The sequence below is a fragment of the Penicillium digitatum genome, chromosome 1, assembly GCF_016767815.1.
Source record: "Penicillium digitatum chromosome 1, complete sequence".
Lineage (NCBI taxonomy): Eukaryota > Fungi > Ascomycota > Eurotiomycetes > Eurotiales > Aspergillaceae > Penicillium > Penicillium digitatum.
Window position 1 is genome coordinate 3,494,987 of NC_089384.1, and position 27,882 is coordinate 3,522,868.

At 49.9% G+C, this 27,882-nt stretch overlaps 7 protein-coding genes across 7 annotated transcripts; 1 reads left to right on the forward strand and 6 right to left on the reverse strand.

Annotated features, from left to right (window-relative positions):
- Window positions 1-23: 23 nt before the first annotated feature.
- Pdw03_3534 (GCN5-like 1) lies at window positions 24-548 on the reverse strand (the record flags this gene model as incomplete). The annotated part of the gene is made up of 1 exon (XM_014676597.1): window positions 24-548. The coding sequence occupies one exon, from the start codon at window positions 546-548 to the stop codon at window positions 24-26; it is 525 nt and encodes a 174-aa protein (XP_014532083.1).
- Window positions 549-2,139: 1,591 nt separating this feature from the next.
- On the reverse strand, window positions 2,140-3,923 carry Pdw03_3535 (Major facilitator superfamily domain, general substrate transporter; the record flags this gene model as incomplete). Its single annotated transcript, XM_066100517.1, has 6 exons — window positions 2,140-2,337; window positions 2,394-2,479; window positions 2,531-2,613; window positions 2,665-2,933; window positions 2,993-3,033; window positions 3,089-3,923. The coding sequence occupies 6 exons, from the start codon at window positions 3,921-3,923 to the stop codon at window positions 2,140-2,142; spliced, it is 1,512 nt and encodes a 503-aa protein (XP_065955917.1).
- A 1,375-nt stretch (window positions 3,924-5,298) lies between these two features.
- Pdw03_3536 (MFS transporter) lies at window positions 5,299-6,530 on the reverse strand (the record flags this gene model as incomplete). Its single annotated transcript, XM_014676595.1, has 5 exons — window positions 5,299-5,598; window positions 5,651-5,775; window positions 5,829-5,843; window positions 5,899-6,320; window positions 6,370-6,530. 5 exons carry the CDS (start codon window positions 6,528-6,530, stop codon window positions 5,299-5,301), a joined length of 1,023 nt encoding a protein of 340 aa, XP_014532081.1.
- A 1,222-nt stretch (window positions 6,531-7,752) lies between these two features.
- Pdw03_3537 (Chitin synthase ChsE) lies at window positions 7,753-13,476 on the reverse strand (the record flags this gene model as incomplete). The annotated part of the gene is made up of 4 exons (XM_014676594.1): window positions 7,753-7,784; window positions 7,838-13,065; window positions 13,118-13,306; window positions 13,367-13,476. The coding sequence occupies 4 exons, from the start codon at window positions 13,474-13,476 to the stop codon at window positions 7,753-7,755; spliced, it is 5,559 nt and encodes a 1,852-aa protein (XP_014532080.1).
- A 1,772-nt stretch (window positions 13,477-15,248) lies between these two features.
- Pdw03_3538 (Chitin synthase, putative) lies at window positions 15,249-20,701 on the forward strand (the record flags this gene model as incomplete). The annotated part of the gene is made up of 4 exons (XM_014676593.1): window positions 15,249-15,544; window positions 15,596-19,183; window positions 19,238-20,544; window positions 20,604-20,701. 4 exons carry the CDS (start codon window positions 15,249-15,251, stop codon window positions 20,699-20,701), a joined length of 5,289 nt encoding a protein of 1,762 aa, XP_014532079.1.
- Window positions 20,702-21,279: 578 nt separating this feature from the next.
- Window positions 21,280-23,582, reverse strand: Pdw03_3539 (Glycoside hydrolase, family 2, N-terminal; the record flags this gene model as incomplete). The annotated part of the gene is made up of 5 exons (XM_066100518.1): window positions 21,280-21,463; window positions 21,541-21,957; window positions 22,038-22,429; window positions 22,502-23,447; window positions 23,509-23,582. 5 exons carry the CDS (start codon window positions 23,580-23,582, stop codon window positions 21,280-21,282), a joined length of 2,013 nt encoding a protein of 670 aa, XP_065955918.1.
- Window positions 23,583-24,134: 552 nt separating this feature from the next.
- On the reverse strand, window positions 24,135-27,361 carry Pdw03_3540 (2,3-cyclic-nucleotide 2-phosphodiesterase; the record flags this gene model as incomplete). Its single annotated transcript, XM_014676590.1, has 6 exons — window positions 24,135-25,196; window positions 25,254-25,618; window positions 25,674-25,998; window positions 26,054-26,515; window positions 26,568-26,849; window positions 26,933-27,361. The coding sequence occupies 6 exons, from the start codon at window positions 27,359-27,361 to the stop codon at window positions 24,135-24,137; spliced, it is 2,925 nt and encodes a 974-aa protein (XP_014532076.1).
- Window positions 27,362-27,882: the final 521 nt, after the last annotated feature.

A 27,882-nucleotide genomic window follows, 5' to 3' on the forward strand; every position in this document is an offset into this window, starting at 1 on the left:
AAATGAACAAAGACATGAACCCATCACCACCATCGCATCCAGCCTTTCGCTGGCTGATCTACTTTCTTCCCAGTAGCATCAATATCAACCTGCCCCTTTCGGCTGTTTGAGTTGTCATTCCCAACACCTCCATTCCATTCCGTCTCATCACCATTCTCATTCCTGTGTGCCGCATGACCCCTCTCAACGACATCCATCATCTCCTCCAAGGCCAGCAAATCGCGCTCAATCATCTCCGCCCAATTCTGGATATCCCCAATCTCCTTGAATCCCTCGCGCGTCTCGTCCGCGAATTTAGTCCACTGCTGATTCTGCCACGCTAGTCGCAGCGTATTTCCCGCTAGCTCGGCTTCCTGTATCTCTAGCGCCGCCGTATTTGTATGGATGTTTGCTGCGCGGTCGCGGAGCGGTGCTTCGAGGTTTGTTCCAACTGAGTGAAGCGTTGCTGTAAAGGCCGCCAGCGCTTCTTTTTGTTGCCGGTCGTCTGTTGTGTTTGGGTCTGCGGTTGGATTTGGGGTTGGGATCGGTTGCGGGGTGGAGTTGTCCATGGCTGTTTATCTGGTTCGGGTTTGTAGTAGAGTTGTAGACTATATGATCTTTGGAGAGATGATCCAGGCAACTCCCTCGGGATCTCTAGGTCTCTTTATATCAAATTTTGGGGGGATGTCTGGGTACTGGTAGCAGAAATCAGGTGTACACAAAAAGATCGACAACCCCCACCCGGCATATACCATCTCTGTGAACACCCGTCCCCCGCCTTAAGTGATGGGGACTTTTCGATCACGATCTGAAATCTCGAAGGAAACTCTTCCTGTCTTGGGCCTGTTCCGAGGCTGGTGTAGGAACTTCACTGGCCTCGGTGATATTTTCCCCGGTCAGCATCCCTTGGAGCTCTGAGGAGTTGCAAGAAAAATGGCCACAGGAAAGTAATCGATAAAAAAAGGCATGGGGAATGGCGCTTGAAGGTCGACCTCTCTAGCTTGGAATTTGCTCAATGCTCTCCTTTCAGTGGAATCCTGACTATCTGCTTTGGCATTTTCCAATTCTAGATTCTCCTCACAGCCGTATCTACCTGCGATGAATTCAGGAAATCGAAAGACACAACTCCATGGGTGTCATCTGCAGAGTTCGCTGCAATTCAATTTCTAGATTGTTCCCGCTGATTCATGGTCTCCTTGAAGTGGATTAGATCGATGTCTAACCTTTGTCTCCTCTTATTAGAGCCATTGTCGAAATTGCCCGGACTCAGTCGGTACCCTGGAGGACTGTGCTATAAACCGTGGGGAGGCAGATGGGAGCATCCGCAAGTCCCATCAATTTCCACGGGGTGGGAACCCTGAGACGAAGTATGGATGCGCTGTAGCAGGGCACGTTGCCATTTCGTCTGGCGGGGGCATCCGGGACGCAAGTCCATGGTATGTTCTTCCTTGCGTGTGGTTATTCTTCATTTCTAACCTTCGCGCTTCTCTCATCAGAACCTTTGTGGGAAGACCTGAAGTCCGATTGGGGGTGCACGATCCCAGTTCAGGCGGGTCCGGCTAAACTCCAGGTACGTCCTCTTCCTCAGACTGTTCCTGTCCATTATGGATTTAGGGTCCATTCTGACTAGTGCATTCAGCGGGGCTTGTTGCATTACGCGGCAACTGTGTGATTCCCTGCAACTGGCCATGCAACTGGTCTGTTGTGTGGGTACCGGATCTAAAGAGCATACTTTGGGGTCAGTACATCCAGCAGGGCCATAGAACGAAACTTCCAGTACGTCTCTGATCGGAGTGAACGGACAATGAATTGTTCACCGGCGATGCTTTTCGTCTTTGAGATACCTGGAAACTTTCATCTTGGTCAAACAATATGAGTACGTTAGTCATCTCTAAATATGCACATATACACATATAATCTCATGCGACAACTCTTAGGCAATCAATCCTATCGTGTCGATCTTGAGAGATGTAGTCTAGGATGATAGCTGACCAATGTTTGCGTCTGAACTTATTCTACTCATACTTTTGCAGTGAGCTACTGCGAAGTGGGGAGCACAGAGGCTCTTGAAATGTTCAAATTCAAATCAATCCCGAGGACAGATAGACATTAAATTAAGGTAGAAAGAACCCGGAGGATACGTTGTGCATGATTTCCGCCTTACACCTCGATGTGTGCAGTTTCGATGATTGGCTTCTCAATCGTTGCGGTATTCAAAGTTCGATGGTGCCCAGGGAGAACGGGATAACCTCTAGTTTCCCAAACACCTCCGGTAATTCCACCCCTGGAGAAGAGATGATCAACATCTTCCAGTTCTAAGCCTTTGGTCTCGGGAAAGAAGAAGAAGACCATAGGAACCTTAGTCTAGTCAGTACCATGAAACATAGCAATTGGGTTTAGAATCGGGGTCATACCCAAGCAAAGCAGAAACAAGCGAAGATGATAAATGTCTTCCATCCAATATTATCAATTGCCGTCGGAGTAATTTGAACGACAATGACTGCCAGGGTTAGCAAAGTTAAGGATTTCCTATAAGGACCAGTCGACTTACAAACACAAATCCAATTGACAAAGCCACCAAACGCTTGAGCTCTAGCTCGGATACGCGTAGTCGATATTTCGGACGGATAGAACCTTGCAAGTTGTTAGCATATGCCCACGACAGCAAAGATGGGAACCCCCAACCAGGGAACTGGCAGATAACCGATGCCGAGGAACAACTGGAAAATAAAAACGAACACGGTAGCTGCATATGCACAGGAGGTAGTGCCGATTGATAATAGAATAGCAGTCATCACGAAACAGAAACAGAGGCCTGCGGCAGAGACCATGAGTGAGACCCGACGGCCGAACTTGTCCATGCTCCACAAGGGGATAATCGAGCCAACAAGGTACGCGAGAGAGGTGCAGCCACCAAGGATTAAGGATAGATTGCGAGATAGCTTCATAGCATTCTTGTTTTGGACTTGGTATTAGTTCACTCATTCGGCGGGACATCTGCATAACAGCATACCTGGTAGACAACGGGGGCATAGTAGTTGATCATGTTAGAGCCTAAGATAAGTCAAAACATCGATTTCACACAGTGTCTGAACGGGGGATTGCCCACCTGTGAATTGCTGCTGGATATTGACAACGGCCGCCAAGATCATGCGTCGAAGATTCCCCATCTGGCCACCCGACCAGAGCTCCTTGTACTTGAAGGGTCCGCCTGCAGACTCAATCTCGATAGATGACTCAATCTGTCGACGTAGAAGAGCAACCTCAGGATGGGACTCATCAGCAGGCTGATTCAGTTGGAGCCGTGCCAGAACCGAGCCTGCCTCGTCACTGCGGTCTTGTTCACAGAGCCAGCGCGGCGAATCAGGCAGGGGAATCATCTGCAAAACTAAGCAGACGGCAAAGAAAGCCTGAAAGCTGATCGGGAACCGCCACTGAACGGGCGTGTCCACGAAGCTCAGCCCATAGTCCAGCCAGTATGCGATGCACAGACCGAGGATTGTCACGGTGCCTTGAGCTGATAGCAACATGCCACGCTGCTCTGGACGCGCTAGCTCGGATTGGTAGGCTGGAATGGTGCTGCTGTTGATTCCGTTGCCAAGACCGGTGACAATTCGGCCAACCAGGAATTGAGCAACGGTATAGGAGCTGCCGAGGATGATGGTTCCTATGATCATGATTGAACCGCCAGCAATAATCATCTTGCGGCGGCCGACTTTGTGGCCAATGACGAGACTAAGGAGACAGCCGACTGCACAGCCGATATCGTAGATTGAAGTAAGAAGACCCTGCATCGTGCTATCAGGGCTGTTGAATGTTTGTCCAAATTGATTGTTCGCGCCAATCAGGCCACTCATGACTCCCTGGTCATATCCCAGGAGAAGAAAGGCTTGACAGCTTGCAGCTGTCACAGCCCAGTGTAGGTATTTTCCGCGCAGGACCATCCTTGTGTGCTTTGGTCGATGGTGAAGCTGGAGAGACTCTGAAATCCGGGGCCCCAGGTCCTTTTCTCCACACCTTCAACCGTTTCCACCCCATGGGATCTCGGTTCATTATTGTCCGAAAAGGATTGGCGGTTCGGTTGAATGCAGCCCGGAGCCGTCATCAGTGCTTCATCTTTGAACGATACAGAACTAGTGCAGCGGTTTCCCCGCGGGGATTTCCCCACACGCCAACGAATGTTTGTTCTGGCGAAACAGGGATGGTTTGAACAACGTCATCAATGCCTTTGGATGCCACCTCGAGCCTTCGAGACTCAAGGATTCTTGTTCACTCCGCTTCTTGGGCTTTAGGACTGGCGATCTTACTCTATCGGACCCGCCCAGAGAAAGTCCCTTGCCATTCTTCTTTTCGAGATCAGCTTAATGGTGAACAAGACGAGGACCATATGACTTGATACCAAAAATTTCCCGTCTGGGGCAAATGGTAAAAAGAGTGTATTCTTTTTTTTTGAATGAGCAAGTGTGCGAAGATACATAGCAGCCAGGTAGAATTTTAATTGAGGCCAGATTCAGTCAATAGACTCTAGCGGAACCTAGTGCTCGGTACTTGAACCGCTCTTGAAGCTTCTTCTTCTTCTTCTTCTTCTTCTTCTTCTTCTTCTTCTTCTTCTTCTTCTTCTTCTTCTTCTTCTTCTTCTTCTTCTTCTTAATTCCATCGCCAAATTCGTATTACAAATTCGTATTACAAATTCGTATTACAAATGAAGAATTATCTAGTGAGGTATAGACGGATCTACAAGAGTGGAATTGAAGCCATAGATTTGGCTTCAATTCAAAGAGTCTAATACTTCTTTAGCAGTAGGTTATTACCTATCATTAATACTCAACGTCAAGTTGAATCCTAAAGGGATCGTACGCGACGCAGAGATAAAGATCCATTCGCCAATCGATGTCGAGGACCACGATGCCCCGATTCTTCAGAGGGAGTTTCGAATTGAACGGAAGGTGGGTCTACGAGCAGCATGTTGTGATCGTGTAAAGTCTAGATTTCTCGGAAAACCGACCTCTTGAATGGTCTGTTGAAAATGGCTGGAGGCCTCTTTGAAGGTTCTTGGGCAAGCCAGTGTCTGACATTCCGTTTCCCAAGGGTAGGTCTTCAAAGGCATGGGCAAAACGAAGTAGCAAAAAAATGGAGGCTCACCACAAGCGAGCAGTAAGAAAGATGCTTGTTTTGGGGGCATTGAATTTAATGATTCCTATTATTTAGTGTGCCCACTTGAAAAAGTCTGATCTAATTCTATCGTAGTGGTTCACAGCGTGATCCGGTCCAGTTCTCGAAGATTATCCAGGAAGTCCTCGCGATCAGATTTGTTCCACATCAAGAAAATAGACTTGATGCATATTTGAGTAGATCGACTCTTATCGACGCAGACATAGCCGTGACAGCTGCTGTGAAGTAAGGGATATCAACACCGTTAAAAGAACAGCTTTTCCCACGCACGCCGATAGTGAAAGTGCCAAAGTCATCGTGACCGGAAAGGGCCTCGCGAAGTAACACTTCTTTGTTAATTGAACCCAGGACCACAGTGCTGCTGATATTCTTCTCTAGAAAGAGATGGGGGAAATCGACCCGACCCAAGTCTGAACCACCTAGGGTGAGGTTGAAAGTTACGTATCCCTGAATGTGTCAGCCACACATACATCCCAGGATATGGGAAGAACCAACGAACCAGTTCAACGATGAAGGGAATCGGATTGCGCATGGAGATTGTGGCGTTGAAGTCATATCCATCAACTGGCGGAGTCAGGAGTTCCAAGCTGGTGACGTTGAATGCGTCCTTGGAAGTGAGGAAATCTGCAAAATTTAGAAAGGGTCGCTCCCCGGCAATTTAGTCTGGCACGTCTCACCTGTGAGATTGAAACCTAATTCAACATTGTCAGCTTGTGTCATGGACAGATGGGAAAGAGGCTCGCCCACTTTTCACGTTTACGGTTTTGCGAATGTTCAAATGAGCCGTCGGTAAACCACCGTATTTCAAATGGGGTGTGCCTTCAATCACAATGGAAGAGGTCTTGTTCGATGCAACTGTAGAAACCAATCGCGACAGACAGTCGACACAAGTCAAATCCAAATCTTGGTCTAATTCATGTATGGCGCCATTGCCAAATGCAATTCTCGGAACAGGGAAAATTGCAGAAACGTCGGTGTCTTTGAGGCGACAGGTGGCGTTGAATGCATTCAGATGGCCACCACCACTGAATGCACCTCCCATTTGAATGGGTTTCTTTTGTTTAACATGGATGGCAGTGGGCCGGGGGTTGGTAATCTCGAGGCTGTCGTAGTCGAAGTCGTGCTTGTTGATAAAGTTATTCGCGAAGTGAGGAATTCCGACATAAAAGCTGAGAAAGAATTAGTATCAACAGAACACTCTTCCATGAGAAAGCTCACAGTGGGAGAATAATGACTAGGGCAGAAATGCAAAGTGCGATCAAATAAGCCCACCAAAATCTCTTCATATGTGTCTTGCATCGGTTCCATAAGGTCGGCTTTGCTAGGGCCGGTAGCACCTCATCGACCTTGAAGTTACTGGAGATGTTGGGTTTTGACATGCTGGGCGTCACAATGTTGAAAAGTGCCAAAATGGTGTTTTGCTTTCAACCTAGGTCATGGGCGGTGAAATTCAAACCCCGGTGGCAGTATGACAACTACTTTCCCTGCTGTAGTGTGCACTCCGTGGAGGTAGAAGCAGATCGAAATGAGATTCTGATTTCAGGTTTGTTTTGTTATACCCAAGTTTATCAGACCCGCCTTTCATATAACAGATGTGCACGGCACTGGATTCAAAAGACATCTTTGCACGATCTCGGTACCTATCATAATATTTCTTTCGGGAACACCCGTTATTTGATTACAGATTCAACTACCCAGGTTCAGAGTATACAACATAAACAGTAGAAGATGAAGCCACAGTCAAAGTGGCCAATCAAGGGCGTCACTGGAATATGTAAGCAGAACCGAATACGAGGTCAACGTGATCACGGAAGTGATCGGCGGAGACAAGCCTTGTGGATTACAAGCCAAACACATTCTTGTGCAAAAATTGTGCAGAGTTATGCGACTTGCATATCAAACTCTTCCCATCGCAGTTCGCATAGCTTGAATCTACTTTCAGATCTTGAGGCTTAACCGGCCTCCACACGACCCTGGAGCATCACTATGCGTTTAAAATGACCCGTGTTCAGACCATGCGCAACAGAGATGAGGGATGAACAAGGGGACTTCATCTTGGATAAGGTTCGTGAGATCTAGGCAAGCAAAAAATAGGGAAGACGAGTCCTACTTCCTGTTCATTGGTTAACATGAAGTAGCGTATGCACAATTCCATCAGCTTGAGAGAAGGGTGCCTTTTGTAAATGTCAATGTGGCAGACCTGGGTGATGTTGTTGATCTGAGATCGAACGAGACAAAGGATCCTCCATTTAGCCAAAGGCGGTGTCAGATCAGATTAACCAACCCAAGAGAAATGGCCTACGGCCTACGAAGAATACATTCACATGGATAACAAGCCAAACACCAGAGACAACAGCTGGGAATTATCGATTTCAAGGATGCAGGTAATAATTGTATGAGGCAAAGGATGGAATGTTCAAGAAAGAGCCGAAAGGAAATCGCTGCGCAAAGCTCTCATCCATGCATAAGTTCGCTTGTAAAAAGAAGACAAATCAAGACACAAAAAGAATTAATAAAACACATGCTGGTCGAATGATCCTTATATCCACATCCTAAAACGACCACACAGAGAGTTGAATGGTGTAGAAATTGGTGGATTGTTCAGAGTACTCCGGATAGAACGGCTTCGGTGGCTGCATATCTGTTAGCTGTGTCCTTTGCGATACCGACTGAATTGATCACTAACCAGAATTGATGTACGGACGCTTGGCATCCAGGTTGACATCGAACCGCCTTTCAAGCTCCTGCTTGATGGTTTTCTTCGAGACCTTCATCAAGTCTGCAGTTGCCAAGATCTTACGGATCTCGTCAAGGATCTCATCGTCAGGAGGTAGATGGCTGAGATCTTCCATACCAAAGTTGCTCATCATTTCAGATGGGGCGGCTGAGTAACGAGCGCCACCACTTCCAAGTGGCAAGTCGAGTTGGGAGACCGGGCGCGAGCTGGTGTGGTACCCATACTCTGACTGTGGGAAAGGAGGCAGTCTGGTGCCGTAGGAGTGTGCAGAGAATTCAGATCGGTCGTCGCGCGAAGTCTGCGATTCCCATAGCTCGGCTTGATAGTCTTCCCAGATCTTCTTGGGGATGGAGTCGGGATCGAATTTGCCTTCATCGGAAATGATGACCTTGCGACCTTTCTCTCCGGTGATAACGCGAGTATTACCCCAGGAGAAGTCGTCCATGTGCCAGAAGGAGTAAAGTGGTAGAGCAAGGGAGAAAATGGGAATGGCTAGGAGGTAGATCAACATCCAGCCGATCATTTCCCACCTGCGTCTCACGAGGAAGATCAAGGCCTGTAGACCATAGATAACACCAAGAAGAATAAAAGAAGTGATGGGCAGCACATCTGGCTCACTCACACACCAATAGATCAAGTAAGCGATGTAGGCAATTGTGACTGGCTGAATGACGGTCATGAGAAGATCGATGAGCACAATGAATCGCATACTGAAACAGCAGAAACCACATAGCTGGTCCAGCGGAATCAACTCCATCAAGTTGTGCACTGTGGAATTGATCCATCGGCGACGCTGAGAAAGGAAGACAGCAAAGCTTTCCGGTGCAACTGTCCAAGCATGACAACGGAAGATATACTTGGTCTTGAACTTCGGATGATGCTTGATAAGCAGTGTCGTCAAGTAGCGATCTTCACCGAGGTGCAGCAGATTCTTCATGTGCAAAGTATCGACACGGATTTCCGAGTAGGCGTCTACCACGGCCTTACTGACAAAAAGAGGCGTTCCGTGCTCCGCTGTGCGGACACGATACATAGTGAAACAACCAGGCAAGCAAGTAACAGATCCAAACAAACTTTCAAATGCCTTGGTCAAGTTGTGAGAGATGTAGTATTCGTAAACCTGGATCATTGTGACGATGGAGGTCTTCGCGTTAGACAAAGAAGTCTCTCCACAGGCGCCAATAAGGCGCGTGTCAGATAGGAATGCTGAAACAAAGCGTGTTGCAGAGTCAGGCGCCACCATGGTGTCAGCATCGACCTGTAGAATATACTCGTAAAATTGCGGATTGACGCCGATAATGTTCCTGATGTGATGATGCATCTCAAGCTCCATGGGGCTCATGGGTAGGTTGTAGTGAACACGGTTGAGGAAGCGCATAAGAACCATCTGAGAATCACGTTTTCCGCGGTTACCAGGACGGGACACTTCAGAAGGCTTGCCAACTTTCACAACGACCAGGAACGGAACAATGTGGCCCTGGACTTCATAGAGACCAGAGTACAGCTTTGCCATGTTATGTTGCTTCATACCCTCGCCCAGACTCTCGAAGCTTAGCGGTTCAGGATCAACGGATTCGGGGACGCCCAAAATGTCCAGGACAATGCGGGGAGTCGGGCGATCGTTGCCTTGGCCAATAATCATACCATCACAAATGACGAGTAGCAGCTTGCGCTTGTCGTCATAGCGCATGCGAGCCATAGAGTCCATAGCACGACGCAATGACTCTTCGTCCTCGGTATACACTGGGACTTGACAAATTATAAACTTGTCCAAGTTCTCCGGAAGGTTCTTCTTGCCGAATTGCAAAGCAGCTAAAAACTTGAAGCCAATGATGGAAACAAGCATGATGGAAATTGCAAGAATAAAGTATCGCGCAAACTGACAACGAACTGAGTCTCGCGTGTCTACCTTGCCGATGAAGAAAAGGTTGTCAAGGCAAAGTTGCATTCGGGCTCGAAGTGCTGTGTCGAAATTCAGATCCTCCCAATACTGGGTCACATCATCTCCAGCCTTTCCCTGGAATATATCGACAAGCAAAGGGCTCATGTAATCGGTATCAACAGTTCCAGTTGCGTTCTTGCCGGCTGGCCGGCGAGGTACTCGGGGTCCGGCAATGTAATAGGTCATGTCATAGACTTTGCCGTGGATACTCGCAACATTCCTGGATTTGTCGGTCGCCATCTTCTTGATTGCCTTTGAAGTATAACCAACGTAGCCTTTCTTGTAATTCGAGCGCATCATGAGCATTTGCTCATAGAACCAATCGGCTCGGGAGTCATTAGTCCAATACCGGAAGTCGTGGTACTTGGCATTGATATCAAAGGTTGGGGTGGAAGCTGTGACTGCGGAGTCGTTCAAATTTGATCGATAGTCCAATGGTACGCTGGGATCCACTTTCCCATTGACGCCCTGGCATAGGGCCGAGACTTGAACAGGGAACAGGTTGGTTGCGTCAGTGCCTGCATAGGCCTTGAGTGACTTTTGGGGAACGATGTCAGGGAAGTGGGATGGCATGAAACTTCCAAGATTGAAAACTACGCCTCGGATAGCAACGTAAGACTCTTCTGTACCCGCACCATTCTTACTGCTGAGCTCTGCCGTGTTGAAAATAGCCTGGGTTGGACAAACCACTCGAGGGAAACCAACAATCATGAAAACTGCTATAGCACAAGCAAACCAGATGATCATGTTGATAGCGAGCTTTTCACGCCAGGCAGTCCGCACATCCGGTCGCTTCATTCGCCCAACAAACCGGATGACGAAATCGGGGATGAAAAATGTGAGAAGATAGACAAGGAACATCCAACGGCGACGACCTGGAGAAGTCGGAGCCTCGTCGACTTCCTCCATCTTTTTTTCGTTGTTTTTCTCAAGCATCTGCTCTTTGGTGTCGAGATTCTTGAACATATCACCGGAATTGAAGGCAGAACCTCCGGCATCAGATCGTCCATCCAGCTCGCGGCTCCCAAAGTAGCCTTGTTTGGGATCATTTCCATAAATAAAAGCACCTGGAGACTGGTCAGTGGGGTGAAGAAGTCGGAGTTTGGAGTCCGGGTTTCCACCGGCGGGATGGAAACCATCGCCCTCATCACCACCAGCATCTCCATAGGATGGTACCACACGCTCGCCCACTTGGGCGATATCAGCCCAGCATCGTTCACTCAAGAAAACGCCGGTGCTACCGACACGAGCTTCGTTGCCAGGCCATCGCTTTTCGTCGAGAACAACCTCCGACTTTTCTCGGTCGCTTCCCACCACAACATTTCCAATGTCCGCGAGGCCGAGGAACTCTCCGAACGGAAGGAAGACACTGTAATCGGCGTTGCGCAGCCGCGAGCTGATTTCGGCAATGCCGAATGTTTGGACCTGCATCCGCACACACTTGCTGTCGAACTGGTTGGCAATGCGACGGTCATTAGGCTTAAGACAAATGACAAAATAGGGGTTGAGGTTCGAGGAGCTCAGGCATTTGTTCACAATCTCCAGGCCAGAAAGGAACTGGCCGGCCGCTCCCTGGGCCGGTCCGGAAGGCATTCCGTTCTTTCGACCGCTAGCTCGCTTAGACCCTGCGACTTGGCTTTCATTTTCATCGCCTTCTTCACTTTCAGGGTGAGTGCTTGGGGCTGCAAAACGGGACGGGGGTCCGGTCTTGCGTCTAGCCATGCTAGGCATCCGCAGCGGCTTGGAGCTCACCTGAGCCTGCATGATAGCAGTCTTTTCTTGTGGGTGGGATACGGTCTGAAGAGCTTCCTGGTGGAACAATTCACGCACAAAGTCACTCCGGGTAGAGCGCATGAGGTTCATCAAATCTCCCGAGATAACCTCTCCATTTTCTTCGAGCAAGCCAGTGGTGGAGTAGTCCACCTCGCCAGCGAAATGCTTGACGGTGAATGCACTCCGGGCCTGGGACATATAGCCACCTGATCCACTGGTGCCGCCCACAGAGATAGCGGGGTTTTTGTTCTCAAATCGCTTTCGCACGCTATCCAGGAATTGTGCATCTGATCTTCCACGACGGGTTTGGTCATCCAAAATGCTCAGCAGACCGTTACCATGCTTCAGCAGGCCACGCACTGTATCCGTGTTATCAAAATAGCTTGTCGCAGCCACTGTGATGTCCTCGCGGTCCAGGATATCTGCTTTGTGGTCGAAGAATGACTGAAGGCAGTAGTTGTAGAGCGATTCAGTAGCGGCATTGCTGAGAAGTTGATCGAGAGTAGACCCCGTCGAAGGAGCTTGAGCAAAACCGGGGAAATCAACAATGGAGATGGTGTTAGCGACACTGTCCTCAGCTGCACAGAGTCTTTGGTTCACGGTTTCAATGACGTAGGTCACTAAGAGAGAATAGATAGTACGTGCAAACGCATCAGCATTCTCTCGCGCTCCTTTTGCGTCGAGCATGACCGTCACCCGCTCGCGGTGGATGGTCTTCGTCCGGTAGCCAAGGCTGTCTTCCAGAGCATCGACACTAAGACCCAAGAACGCGGCGACATTGTCGAGGACTTCCTTGTTCTTCACCACCGTTACGGTCTCACCACCCTCGTGAGAATAACCGCCGCTTTCTTCAGCACCGGTGGTGGTAGACTGACCCGTGCCGAATTCGAGTTGCCCAATGTGAAGGATACTGGCCAGGATCTGGCAGATCTCTGCTATTTCCCCTCGGGAGAATTCCAACTTCCGGAGCGCGGTTTTGAAATGCTGGAAGCCCTCCGTATCATTGATTCCTACCTTCAGCTGAGTTGGATGACCAAGATAGCGCCAGCGTTTGTGGCTGACAGTTCCTCCGGAAAGCCTGCTCCCTGTTTGAACATGGATGCTATTCTCAAACCCTAGGTGTGACTTCTCTGCCGGGCTTGTTCCTGCTAGCAAATAATACAGCGCGTGGAAGCTTCGTTCTCCCGTGGGCACCGAAGAGATGCGGCTTCGCTCCAATCGGTAGTCAATGATCTTACCGCCGATTAAGGTGGGGTTCACTGAAGATGATCCATCATATTGAAGCTCAAGGAAGAGACCAGCTTTTGAAGCGGTTGGTGTAGTGACGGATTTGGTGGTTGTAAGAGTGTCGAAAACAAAGGCCGCATATGAGATTTTGGAGGAGAGCGGGGTCGATGAAAATGATAAGAACGAAGACAGCAAGTGCGAGCGAATGGTGGTTTTTCCAGATCCACTCTCTCCTCTGTCATTGAACGTTAGGCATGGTCTTTGCAAAGAGAGTTGGTCCAGCTTACAAAAACACAACGGCTTGGTTTTCAGCGCGCGCACCCAGGCGAGTGAAGGCGCGGCGCGCGAGATCTTCAGCCTCCCCTGCAGCACTTCCCTCTTTTCCGCCATCAGGTCCTTTGGTCGCAGATGAATATGTGTTCAGAGCAATGAGGGCCTGAGACGACAGGTGGGCAGTTGGCAATCCAACATGAAAACTAAGACACATGTTAGCTATACCGAAATTTTTCTCATCGACAGTGTCGGGATCTTCATACCGACTGGCGAGATGGGCCGTGAGATGTGTATCAGACTGAAGGTGGGCTGGTAGTGAGGGGAGTGATGGCTGAGCGTGTGCCGGGCCACTGCCAGAAAAGGTATTGGCCATGTTTGGATCTCTTCAGTTGAGGCCTAAGGGCGTGAACGAGTGTATGAGGCGCAATCGGGACGACAAGACTCAACGGAGCGAGTGGCCTGGGAAGCCTCGTCGTGACAGAACGAACGTGGAACGAAAGCAGGAATGCCTCGTAGACTTGGCGGAATTAAACCCCTAGCAACAGATTGAGGTCGCACGCATCGGGGTGTTGAGGGGTATTAAGATTCAATGAACTTTGGATTTGAGGTGCAATGGTAAGTTCAGGGTGAACGAGTGGCTGAGAGACACAATTATCGAACCAGAAACAGAAACAGATCTCAGCAGCCCAGATTGCAAATTCACAAAGGGAAAAAAAGCAACAAATCGATAAGAGAGGTCGGGGGTGGATGTGTATTGCACAAAACAAAAATTACTAGCTTAGTCGCTAAGAATAGTTGAACCTCGGACATACCGATTGAAAAGGGTCTACTCCGTATTTGGGGGCTATTGAATATTTGATTGGGTTCGGCTTTGGACGTGTCTCGGCTGAAATCCACCAAAGCTGATGATGTTCCCGCAATGATAATGTTAGAGACCGTCAGACCCAGAGAGAAAGACATGAGAGCTAGAATCACAACTTGACGAGAAAGTAAAAATTTTGAAAAATGTTGAAAAATCCAAAATCCTGGAAGCAAGAAAAGTCGGTTTTCAATCTTTTTTAATTTACGTCAGTCTCATGTTGAGGGATCTCCACTCTAATTACTGCAAAGCTTCATAAATGTACTCTGTGCTACAGTGTATGGATATAGTACTAGAGTGTGCAAGGTCAGTATAAGGTCTAACCTTGAAACTCCCTGGAGCACGTCAACTCCCACAGTTTGACCATTGCCCTCCTTGCAAGGGAGCTGCATGTCAAAAAATCCGAAAATATGAACCAGGACACAACAGATGAAGGTCTGAAACTAGGGGGTTGAGCATAGGAAGATAGTGTGGCTCGACATTCTCACGAGAATGGATAGGCCAGTAGACAGGCTAGTAGAGGTGGCACAGTGGATCAAGTCTCCGATCATACATTGCGTGGCGAAACTAGTCATCTGTTCGAAAAACATGAGTGAGACATCCCAAATATAGTGCACTTGTATTCCAAAATACTAGAAGTACATTAAATACGCTAGTGCGAAATATACAAAACCCCATCTATCATTCTACAGGTTCTCGGTCCCCGGGGTCCCTATCAGCTGATGCATTTTCATTGGTCAGAACTTATCAAGCAAAAGCCCATCAGGGTGAAAGAGCAACAACCAGCCCATGGTTTGAAAATTACAGCAGAAAACTCGTCATTTTGAATGCAATTACATACTTCATCAAAACCTGGGCCCTGTCAACAGTTGGAATTGGACAGAAATTTGAATCTTACTCGGTATGGGTTTACTCTTTCCGCAAGACCAACAGATTACCAAAGGCTTATTCCGTACCTACTCGACTGCGCAGCGTCGAAACGATCGTCAGGATCGACGACGGTATTTTTCCACATCCCGTAATTTTCAACTCCATTGATTTCTTTCTCCCCACGCCTAACTTCTTGTTTTGTCCTCTTCCTTATCCATTCAGGAGTTCCATCTCCAGTCGCTCGCTCAATTATTGATCGTCCATCCCTGATCTACTCTAAATCCAACTCCTACTGTACATTTGGCGAGACAAGTAGCCAACACAAAACAAAGTACCCTCATGCAGTTGTGATAGCGAACAGGCCGGACATCGCACCTTGCCGTTAGCATCGTTGACCCTCCGACCTCACGTTCGTCATGTCGAACCGGCATTCGGTCTTCTCTACGCAGTCTACGGGTATCTCGGGCGGACCCAGAGCGCAACATGGAACTCAGGTCTCAACCACTACACTTTTGAATGCCCTCCATTCTTTTTATACCGCGGGTCAACCGTATCAACTAGACTCTGCCACGAGTTTGGTTGTGAACACCTGGGTAACCGCAGCAACTACTTTGCCCGATGGCCGGACTGGCGCCACGGTCGACCGTGATCTAGCTATCAGAGCTTGGGAACATGCCCGACGCCGCGCCGAGGATGGCTGCATTGTTCTAGGGTATGTACGAAAGTGCATTTTCTAAGAAGCAGAGGTACTAATTTAGAATAGCACCCTCCACCAATCAACACCCTCGTTGCTAGAGCCATTTATCGCAGCAATTCCAGTGGAAACACCCGATTTAGCTCTGATTGCGCTCTCCGCTGTGCGACCCTTCCTCACTGCAGTCACCGCTTTCAACCCCTCCTACTCTCTTCATTCAGCGTTGGCCGCCACTTACACCTTGTCCTTGCAAGGATCTGTCGTTGGCCTCTCCTTCGCCTTGTCTACCTCCGGCATCAATGTGCGGAAGGGTCTTCTAGAAATTCAACCAGACACCGGCTATCGTGCGTTTGATGCCTTCTACTATCTTCTCACTTCTACATCGACTGCTGCGGAGCGTGAGTTTTTGGACTTGAAAGATCCGGCTGCATATACCTTGCTCAACCGATCAAACACCTACAATCCTCCACACTATCTACCGACAGCGGACGATGCTGCTGCTGCAGAAGACTTCCGTGCGTCCTTGAAATCCATCGGCATCAAAGGTTCTGCTCAGCGAGGTTTGCTATCAGTCCTTGCTGGTCTCCTGAAGCTCGGCAATGCAATTGGGTTCGAGGTGGACCAGGAAGACCTAGAAGAGGTCTGTGAGGATGCTGGGGGTCTTCTTGGAATTGATCCAGAGATCCTTCTTCATAATTGCTCCACTGATGAGCGGGGAGTGTTGATTGCGGGAATCTACGAGGCGCTCGTCGATTGGGTAATCGGCCGAGCAAATGAAGCCATCATGGCTGAGATTCAGGCGACATTGGAAAGGGATTCCAGCAACGGAGGCGGCGCAGCACAATGGTCGAACGATGACACGGTAAACCTTACTGTAGTTGATATCCCACGACCGGCTCTTGGTAAAGCGATCACGATGAGAGGAATCTTTGATGATGGTCTTGGCCTCAATGCTGAAATGAAGGATGATGGAGTTCCTCTCCCACCCATTGGAGCGTCTGTCATCAGTGAAATGAACTCCGCAGTGGCCCAAGTTGAGCCTGACCTCAATATCATCACAGGACTTGCCGGGCGAGAACGCGAACACGATCTAGACAAGCGGCAGGGGGTACTGGAAAAGGTTGGTGTTGAGCTCGAGATTGACGCCTTTCTCCGACGTGTTTTATTCCCGGTTGATACCGAAGGTATTACAGTGGGAAAACGCGGCCGATTCGATCTTCCCACTATGCTCAACAGTAGCCGTGTTTGGTACCACCTCTCTCTCCATCCGACTGATGACATGCCGGAGCAGCTCGCGTCATCGGCATCTACTGCATGGTCTGCAGGTGCAGTCTCTCGCCAATTGCGAGACTGGCGACTTACGGAGTGGGCCAACCGTCGCTTGAAGCAACTCGATTTCACTGCTGATTTTGATGTGGAAGAGTTTGTCGGCCGGTATGCGCGGCTCGGTTGTGCCGAAGGCCAGGATGGTGTCGAGAACTGGATCATTGAAAGAGGCTGGAGCAATGGCGATGCTGTCGTCGGTGAACAGCGCGTGTGGATGCGCGAGGGGGCATGGTGGGAAGCGGAGAGCATGCTGGATCTCAAGCCGGAAGAGACTCACGTTAATCCATTCATGTATGGCCCTGCATTGTATGAGCCCGGCTTCACCCCAGAGGGCACGGCCATCCATGAAAACTCCAACCTTCTCGGCATGCCACCTGGCGGCGCCATGGCCCCAAGTGTGATGGGTGGTGCCAAGTCCATTGCCCCCAGTGCGCCATTCACTAATGCTGCTAATACCGGCGACTACGGCTTGGGCCGGAAAGGTGACGACAACAAAGGAGACATCGCATACTACGACGAATATGGTCGGTACGTCGGCGAATTCGACCCTGAGTTTGGTGATCCGAAGCACATTGAGAAGAAAACCATACCTTGGAGCCGTCGACTTTGGGCTGGTTTCGTCTGGGCCTTGACGTTCTGGATTCCTTCCTTCGTGCTTCGATACGTTGGTCGTATGAAACGTCCGGATGTCCGCCTGGCCTGGCGAGAAAAGGTTGTTCTTGTGTTTTTGATTCTGTTCTTCAATGCGGTTGTCTGCTTCTACATCATTGCCTTTGGTGACCTTCTCTGTCCCAACAAGGACAAAGTCTGGAATGAAAAAGAGGTTGGCTGGCACACAACTGACAAGAACTTCTACGTCGGCATCCACGGCCGTGTCTATGACATCAGCAAGTTCTGGCGCACACAGCACAGTGACATAATTGGTGAAGATACAAACTCGGACAACATGCGCCCATTTGGAGGGCAGATTTTAGATGCCTACTTTCCGCCTCCTCTTAACCGTTACTGTGCTCCATTTGTTAAATCCGATACGCTCGCCCTCCAACCCAACAACACAGACGCTATCTTGAATCCGACAGCCGAGCACAAATCTGGGTCACAGTCGTTAACCACCACCTCTGCACTCCACAAGGATACCTGGTATGAAAACAAATTCTTGCCAAAGATTGGTACATACTACAAGGGTGAGCTGGTTTGGAAAAGGAGTGTCATCGAGAAGCAAGCCAACGATGATTCTCGCTACTGGGTTATTAAAGACCAAAAGGTGTATGACTTGACCGACTATTTCCATACTTTAGAGATGATGAACAATCTCGACCAATACAACTGGCTGCCGTCATCTGTGACTGCTCTTTTCAAGGACAATATGGGCGAAGATGTCACCGACCAATGGCCGGACACAACGGACTTTAGGAATGCCCAGACATGTCTCGACTTTGTCTTCTATGTCGGCAAAGTTGATTTCCGTGATAGTCCACGATGCACGGTCAACAACTGGATCCTGCTTACCTTCACCATTCTTATCTGCGCTGTCATCCTGGTCAAGTTCCTTGCAGCTCTGCAGTTGGGATCCAAGCGTCGGCCCGCACCTCAGGACAAATTCGTCATCTGCATGGTTCCCGCATACACAGAGGGTGAGAATGATCTTCGGAAAGGTCTCGATTCTCTGACTGCCTTGAAGTACGACAACAAGAGAAAGCTGATCTTTGTCATTTGTGACGGTATGATTGTTGGTGGTGGAAATGACCGCCCCACGCCCAAGATCGTTCTGGACATTCTAGGGGTCGATCCTAAGATGGACCCACCGGCACTACCTTGCAAATCAATCGGTCAAGGAAGCGAGCAGCTGAACTACGGCAAGGTTTACTCCGGATTGTATGAGTACGAAGGCAATGTTGTGCCTTATATTGTGGTCGTCAAGGTTGGCAAGGAATCTGAGCAGCGCAAGTCCAAACCTGGCAATCGTGGCAAGCGAGACACGCAGGTCCTTCTCATGCAGTTTTTGAATCGAGTTCATCATCGCTCGCCTATGACGCCACTTGAACTGGAAATGTTCCACCAAATCAACAACGTCATCGGCGTGGATCCAGAGCTATATGAATACTGTCTCATGGTCGACGCAGATACTACTGTCAAGGAGGATTCTCTGAATCGCTTAGTCGCCGCGTGTGCAGCAGATGCCAAGATCGCGGGCATTTGCGGCGAGACTAGTCTTCAGAATGAGGAACGTAGTTGGTGGACGATGATTCAGGTCTACGAATACTACATCTCGCATCACCTAGCGAAGGCATTTGAGTCGCTCTTCGGTAGTGTTACCTGTCTTCCTGGATGGTGAGTCCTAAGTGCTTTCTCTCTCGGATAAAATTTGATACTAACTATGTTTAGTTTCACCATGTATCGCCTTCGAACTGCGGACAAAGGACGTCCTCTGATCATCTCGGACAAAGTCATTCACGATTACGCTGACAACGATGTTGACACCCTCCACAAGAAGAACCTGCTGTCTCTTGGTGAGGATCGGTATCTGACAACCATCATGACCAAACACTTCCCATCAATGTCGTACAAGTTTATTCCCGATGCCTACGCAAGCACAGCCGCCCCTGAAACCTGGAGTGTGCTTATGTCGCAGAGACGCCGCTGGATCAACTCCACAATCCACAACCTGGTGGAACTGGCAGCTCTGGAAGATCTCTGCGGTTTCTGCTGTTTCAGTATGCGATTCGTCGTTCTCGTCGATCTGGTGGGAACCCTTATCCTTCCGGCGACCTGTGTATACCTCACCTACCTTGTATACCGAGTTGCTAGTCACTCGGGTCCCTTCCCTATGATCTCTATTATCATGCTGGCTGGTGTATATGGTCTGCAAGCGATGATCTTCATCGTCAAACGGCAGTGGCAACACATCGGTTGGATGATTATCTACCTTCTTGCGTACCCAATCTACAACTTCATCCTGCCGCTATATGCCTTCTGGAAACAGGACGATTTCGGATGGGGTACTACCCGTGTTGTCATCGGCGAGAAGGGCGACAAGCGAGTCATCGCTGTGGAAGATGAGCCTTTCGACCCACGCAGCATCCCACTCCAACGCTGGGATGACTACGCCATGGCCAATAATCTCCCTGGCCGTCGCGGCGACCTCAGCGCTAGCCAGGAGAAGGTCTACGCCACCGGTCGGTATGATGACATGGCTATGGAGATGGATGACATGCACTCGCAGTACTCATCCGTTAAACCAGCCTCCACTATTCTTACCGGATTCCCGGGCCAGGGCCGCCACCACCCTTATCTGCCTCCACAGTCGCCGGCGCCCTTCGTCGGCGGCAATCTCCCTGGCAACCGCAACTCGCACATGTCAAACTTCTCCCGCTACACGGATATGCCACAGGCGGGTGCTCAGATGGGTGGCCACTCTGCCCAGGCTTCCCGGCACATGTCCATGGGTGGCCTCAGCGCCTACCAAGATAGTCCATTGGCCGCGAGCAGGCACAGCGTCGGCATGATGCAGAGCAGCGATAACCTCCTCGGCAATGCTGGCTCTCGCAGCCCCCTTCCTCAGTATCTCTCTCGACCCGCCAGCACTGCGTTTGACTTCCGTGCTGGTAGTGGGCCCGATGAGGGTGCCATTACAGAGGCAATTCGAGGTTGCCTGGCCGAGGTTGATCTGGATACTGTCACCAAAAAACAGGGTAAGTTTTGAGCTTTATTTCATGGATAACCATGCAGTTCACTAACCGCATCGCAATAGTCCGTGTTCTCGTCGAGCACCGCCTGCAAACCTCGCTCGCGGGCGACAAGCGAGCCTTCCTGGACCGACAGATCGACCAGGAATTGGCAAACATGTAACCTCTTTTCACTTGTAATATGCACTCTGCGTTCCGCTTTCACACCCATCTAGCACGTTTCTCTTTCCTGAAATGGGGTCTCGGCATCTCTGGAGTTTTCATGGGGAATTCTTTTTCTTTTTTCGAGCACAGCATCCAGCGTCTTGATCTTTGAGCTGTTTTGCTCTTTCGTCTTCACTTCATGGGATCTATCTAGTGCCCAGTGACAATAATATATGTTTTGATGATGTTGAAATCGGTCCTTGCATCTTTTTATTTTGCCTCGTAGGACCGCAGAACTCCATCTTGACCGACCTCGTGTCTTGTATTTCAGGTTGCAAAACTCGAAAACATGTCGTCTGGTTAGTTTCGGCATAGCGCTGCGTCATCGTCTCTCAATCTAAGAGTTTGTAGTACAGTAAACCACAGCAGTTATTGTATATTCCGCATCGGGATATAGTAAATGGAAGTTCAGTGTTCAACATTTAAGATTTATATTACCCAGCATGATGTCCTGTAAAGAGCGACTATAGTCTTGGAGGTACTATATCAGTCAATGTCATTGGATATCCCTTTAATCAGGAAGAACCATTCCTAGACCTAACGATGCACAACACTCCTATACTGATCCAGTAGCTTCCTGAAACCCTTCGAGTGATGGGACGTGAGATGATCGTAGTAATGATCTCTTGCAGCATCCATAATCGCCTTCACCTTCTCCGCGGGAACCTTTTTTTTACGATCGTAGGTGTATAGACCATTCACCTCCTGCTCAATATCATATCTAGATCAGAAAAGACAGATTGAGTTAGCAAAGGTCCTCAGATCACAATGCCAAAAATCATGGATGATGCAACATACAGTTGAGTCCAGACAAGCCCACAAATGTGCCCCGGTTTCACAACCGCCATCACTAGCTTCTCAAATCGCACTAAGAAGTCTGCCGGGTCACTGGCAGTCGTATACCCCCAGTCCCGCTCACCGACAGCAGCAGAGTTCTTAGGCGGTGCGATATTAACCCCACCAAACTCAGTGCAGATCACTGGTGCACCCGGCGTATGCCGGGCACCTTTATCGACGACCACAGAGCCGGAATAACCAGAGTAGATCGGTTTGGTGAAAACCTCGTGCCCACCTTTCGATTCGAGAATCCCTGACATGCTGGCACACGCTGCACCCAGGTCGATCGAGTCGCTGTAATCGTGGAAGGTTGTTAGGTCTGTTTTGACGTGTTCCCAGCCGCAGTTGTCGTTAATTGGTCTGCTAGGGTCGAGAATCCTGTGTTTTTCTCTCAGCTGGTTCATCCATTTCCTCTCGGCGGCTGGGACACACTGAAAATGCCACCGGGTGAGCCATACTTAGTCAAGTAGTACAGGACGCGAACATGATTACGCTGCTCGATATTTTCCTTCAAGGCAGATACACCCCACGACTCATTAAGTGGCGTCCAAGTGACCAGCGATGGGTGGTTGATATCCCTCTTTACGGCTTCAGTCCACTCACTGGTAAACCGCTCAATGTAGTCAGTGTCGAACTCATAGGCATTTGCCATCTCGCCCCAAACGAGGAAGCCCTTCCGGTCTGCCCAGTAGTAGAAGCGCGGGTCTTCGACCTTCTGGTGCTTGCGACATCCATTGAATCCTAGTTTCTGTGCCAGCTCTATGTCTGTCTTCAGGGCCTCTGAAGAAGGAGGAGTCATGCCCGTTTCGGGCCAGTATCCCTGGTCTAGGAATAGCATCTGGAAATACGGCTTTCCGTTCAGTCAGAATGTTCCATCGCCGTTTTGCCAGGATAGACTGCGCATGCCGGTCGTAGTCTGTACTTCATCAACAAGACTGCCGGCCCCATCAAGCAGCCGAAGCATAGTATCATAGAGAACAGGATGCTCCGGAGCCCAGAGCGCAACACCCCGACTCCAGACTCCATCAGCACCAAACAACTCCGGGTTCTTTGTCTTCAACTTTCCCACTGCAGCTTCAGTAACCTTCATACTCAAGTCAACCGCAGCAAACGTTTTATCCCGCATACACTCACCGCCCACCTTCGCAATACTCAGCCCTCCAAGGGATACCTCAACCTCAACCTTCGCCGCACTTCCAACCCGCCGTCCGGCAACATGGACCTTTGCATGCAACTGGCCGCGTTCAATATCATCAGAGCGAAACACTGTCCCTCCACTCCCACATAGCAACCGCATAGCCGGAACACTCTCCAACCAAACAGACTGCCAAATACCCCTACTGGGCGTGTAGAAGATGCTCTCTGGCACGGGCTTCCAGAACTGCTTACCACGCGGCTGGGTCATGTCGTAGGGCGAGTCTTTAACCCTGAGAGTGAGACGAACTTCTGTAGCGCCGTCAGCCAGGGCGTCAGAGATATCTATATCGAATGGCACATGTCCACCACGATGTCCGCCGACCAGGATACCGTCCACCCAGACAGAGCACTCGTAATCGACAGCGCCGAAGCGGATGAGGAGTTTATTCCCTCTTTGTCTTTCATCGGCTGTGCGGATGTCTTTGATGCGTCGCTCGTACCACATGACCTCGTGCTCTTCGATGAGGTTTACACCAGAGGCTGGGGTCTGGAAGGCGTATGGGACTGTAATCTGGTGGGAGGGTTTTCCTTGAAGGGTGGTTTTGTGCCATTGCAAGCTTAGTCCTTCGTCCTTGTCGTCGAAGGTGAAGGTCCAGGGACCGTCTAGGGTGTTCCAGTTTAAAGAAGTGCGTTGGAAGTCCGGGCGGGGGTAGGATATTGTCATTTTGGGTCTTATAGGAGTTTAGTCATGTAGCTCAATAGGGGGTTTATGATCCCTTGAGGGTTGTATACTGATTGGAAGTTTGGGAGAGGAGAGGAGTGTTCACTCCGACCCCGCGTGTCACGTCACTCGTCACGGAGGGCATACCGAGACCACTGAAAGCTTTCCCTGAGGTTCATCTCAAGGCATGCATGCTTGTGTGATTTTTGACAAGATAGTTCCGCAATACCACTTGGATCAGAGAATGTGTTCTAATGGCAAAATCTCATTGATGATTGGGGGATATCAAAAGAGTTAAAAAACATCAACATGAAAACCCAACTTGTCGGAAAAGTCCTCTCAAGTCGATGCCAGGTCGCCCTGGTATCAACGAATCCAGACTATCCAACCCTTTCCTCCGAATGCGCATCGCGAAATTTAAAAAAAAAATAAATAAATAAGGACAAAAAAAAAAAAGAGGCAGGACATGGTCAAGACCATGACTCTCTGCTCTATCGCACGCAGATCTTGGATATCTCGTTTTCTTTTCTGACGCCTTCATTGCTTGCGTTCCGTGGTATCAATCAACAAGAAGACCAACAAATAGACACCCGAAAAAAAAATCACGCTGGGAATGAGAATAAAAGCAGAAAAAAAAGACAAGAAACAAACAACTCAACCAAAAAAAGGGTATACGGCTGTAATGGATATTTTGGGTTTAACGCGGTGGCCCAATTGGGGCCGGGTATCCAGAAGTAGAATTGGAAGTGCTAGGACGACCACTATCAAAAGAGGCGCGCGGGTCATGCTTGGGCGTGATGTCACCCGGCGCGGTGCCGAAGGGGAACTTGGCTTCGAAGCGTGTGGGCCAGCCATTGCTGGTACTGCTCTTGTGGCTGTGAGAGCTCCCCAGGACGGGCCCGTCGTCTTCGGGGAGGTTCACGCCAGAGTCGTTCCATGGGTTGCGGTAGCCACTATCGCGCGACTCCATGGAGACGAGCGAGGCTTTGGAGGCGTTGCTCGAGGGGTGCTTGAAGAATGACCCCGGCGAGGCGGAGTGATTCTTGCGGCCGATAAACGAGGAGAAGGACGAGATACTTCCGGGCTTGCGGAGGCGTTCGAAGATCGATCCTCGTTCGCTGGTCTCATCGGAGAAGTTCGGTCTGGTGGGCGAGTCGGTCGAGAGGGGCGCTGGGGCGTGCTGCAGTAGCTTCGAGTCGAAGAAAGGCAGCGACTCTTCAAACGAGTCGGACTTGGGGCGTGGAATAGCACCCTTGACGGTGTTCGCATCAAGTCCGTGCGCAACAAGGCGAGAAATCAGGAAGTCAATTGCGTCCTTCAAGCCGCCGGCGTTGTTGCGCGTGTAACCGAGGACCACACGGTCTTCAGGTCCGGGAGTAGGAGACGAGGAGCCTTCATCGTGGGGAGTAGGAAGATCGGTAACAACATCCACGTTGATGTCGACTTCGTACTGTTCCTTAAGCTTGGTCCGAACATCGGCGAAGAAATCGGAGCACTTGAAGTAGTCCTGCAGTTCGACTGAGCTCTGGAAGTGAAGCTCGTGGCTCTCTGGCACCATGCCGAGTAGTGCGTCGACCGCTTGGGGGACCTGATACTCAGGGCCGGAGATGGTGACAACGTCACTGGCAAGTTCAGTGCTTGGGAACTCGATCTTGCAGTTCCATTTCTTCTCCAGCTCATCTATCTCGGTCATACGGGCCAGTAGCTCACGGTGGTAGAGGCGGTTGATGACGACCCTCTCGGCCACGTATTCGGCATCCTGCACACTGTAAGCTTCTATCATGTGATCAAAGCTGTGGGCCATGTAAGCACTTACAACTTTCTCGACCATGTCCATAATCTCCTGCTTGACAAGGTCCAAACTCTGAGCGTTGCGGGCAGGTGTCCGACAGATCACGTTGTCAACCTTGATGTCGTCATCCTCCTTGCCCATGCCGCCCCGGTCCATGGCATTGGAGAATTTCACAAAGACAGAGTACTTCTTCATGATGCGCTGGATATGCTGTCCACCGATTCCGATAATCCGCTTGTGATACTGGTCAGGCACATGGAACGAGATCGATGCAGGCATCTCCTGCTCAACCAAGTCGAGGCCATTCTTCGTCGACTCATACTGGTTGCCGCACACGTCAATATAAAAGTTGTATTCGTTGAACCCATCGAAGATGATCTGGACATTGCCTAAGTGCGAGTCAGTATCTCGTGCCACACACGTAGGATGCCGGTTAGAACTCACTCTGTCCCATGATCTTGTTGATCTTGCCGTTCTTCTTGCCACTGACAAACTCCTTGTGCTCGTTGGCTAACTCAATCTTCACCCGCATCTGGTACTGGCTCCGCATCACAAAGGGAATCTGGTTGATGACTGTCATGGCAGCCTTGACTGCATCATCGGAACCGTTGATCGTGAAAGTCAGATTGTCAAAGCTGACCTCCGCTTCCGAGTTAGTGCAGATATCCGATAGCATGGAGCGAATATCGCCAGTTGAGGGAGCACGAAGACCACCTTGGACCGGGTCGGGCATGATAATCCACCACGAGGCACTATAGAATTGACCAGCCTGTGCATTGAAAGATTAGAAGATCATTCCGTCAAGACATCACAAAGCGACACACCAGAGCCATGATTTCCCGAACTGTCCGCTCAACGTGCAGCACCTCAGTGCCTTGAATCCGAACCAGGCCACGCTGGCTACCCAGCTGCGGGAAAAGAACGTAAGACCCGTTCATCTCCATCACCTTCCGGACCTTATCCAAACGATCGAGTAAGATGTTGTCGATCTTGCTTGAGCTGACAACCACATCCTTGACAAAAATCTTCACTCCCATCACCAGTTCTCGCAGCTTCTGTTTGGCGCGAGCAATCTGCTCCGGGGACTCACCCGTAATGTAGACCTCATCCTCGCTTCGGCGGTTCGCACCAGGGGGTATATAGCCGAAAATTTGGGGGAAAGGCGGGGGGAAGTAAATGGCGGTGCCTGTAGCAGCCTCGATGAGCTTGATGTTCTTGCGGGTGCGCCCACAGACCAAGGTGTGCATAGTCGAGTCCAATTTGATGGCGTCCACATGGCGTTTGAGCTGGTCTCCAGTTAGTTTGCCGGCCTCATGACACGCGCACACTAAGACGTACTATTTGGTCAATCATGATCAGAACCCGGGTTTTGGCATGTTCCGAGCTCTCCAAATCGCCGTAAATGGCAACCCGGAAGCGTTGGTCCAAGCCGTTGTCCGATGCATAGCCATAGGACGACACTACCGCACTATCGGCATCATGGAGCTTGGGAGTCAGCAGGAAAATGTCAGCCCCGGTGTAGGCGGCCAAAGTGTCGAGGTGCTCGAGGACGCTAGCTCTAATTCCTTTCGGTGATCCATCTATAATCAGATGCATATCCACATCGACGGTCGCACATCTCTGGACGGTCGGATGTTAGCAAGGCAGATCTGTGGGCGTGAAAATCTGGTTGATGCCGGAACCCAAAAAATTCGTCCACGTACCAGCATGATCGGGGTCTCATTTAAAATTCTCGCCCGCATCTTTCGTGCCATCTCCCCATCGCCCGTGACACAGACGTTGGTCACCAAGCCGTTTGGCCGGCGTTGTAGCGCTGGCACAGCCTTGGCCTCGGAGGTCGTGAGCGTAGCTTCCACCCGTCCTCCTTTCTCTTCCGTGATCTTCCGACATAATCTCTGTAGACCCTCAACGTTGTTTGTGTGAACGGGAAGCTGGTGTACCGATGTGCCCTCCAGTGTGCCTTCCTGAAAAGTCCAGCGCTGGAGGGCACCAGGACTGGCGTGGAGCACATCCTCGACATCGGGACCGGCTAGGGTGGATGAGAATGGGACGTTGAAGGACAAATTGACTGTTGGATCGATGCTAGTTGGCGGCGTCATGGGCGGCGCACCGTGTGGTCGGCGAAAAGCCATGTCGGTGTGAGGTCTGGACATCCCGAAGGTTGGCGTCATTCGTTCCCAACCATGACGGGCTTGGCCCGTGAAGTTGGATATCTTGTGCATGACTAGAGAAATCCCTAACCCCTTGAGCGAGTCGAGGGGATAGAGAGAGTGTGTGTGGATGGATTGGGTTGGGGATGTGGGAAGGAATCAGGCCGTTCTCGACAGGGATGGGAATGACCTGTGTGGGCGTTTCGACCCGGGAATGGTGGAAACGAAGATCGATGGGGCCAACGTAAATCTCTAATATGAGAAGAAAAAGAAATCAGATGAAAATAAATTTAAAATGTGTGTATATTTCTTAAAATAAAATAAAAATCGAAATCGGAATCGAAATCGAAAACAAAACAATAGAGGGGGAAAAAAAAAAAATAGGGTGTCGTCAGTCCTTGCGGGTCTACTAAATCTGCAGTCTTTTGGAGAAAAAAAAAAAAACAGAGAGAGAGATATATTTATATATTTGATCTTCGATTCTTTTTTTCGTTGAGACCTGG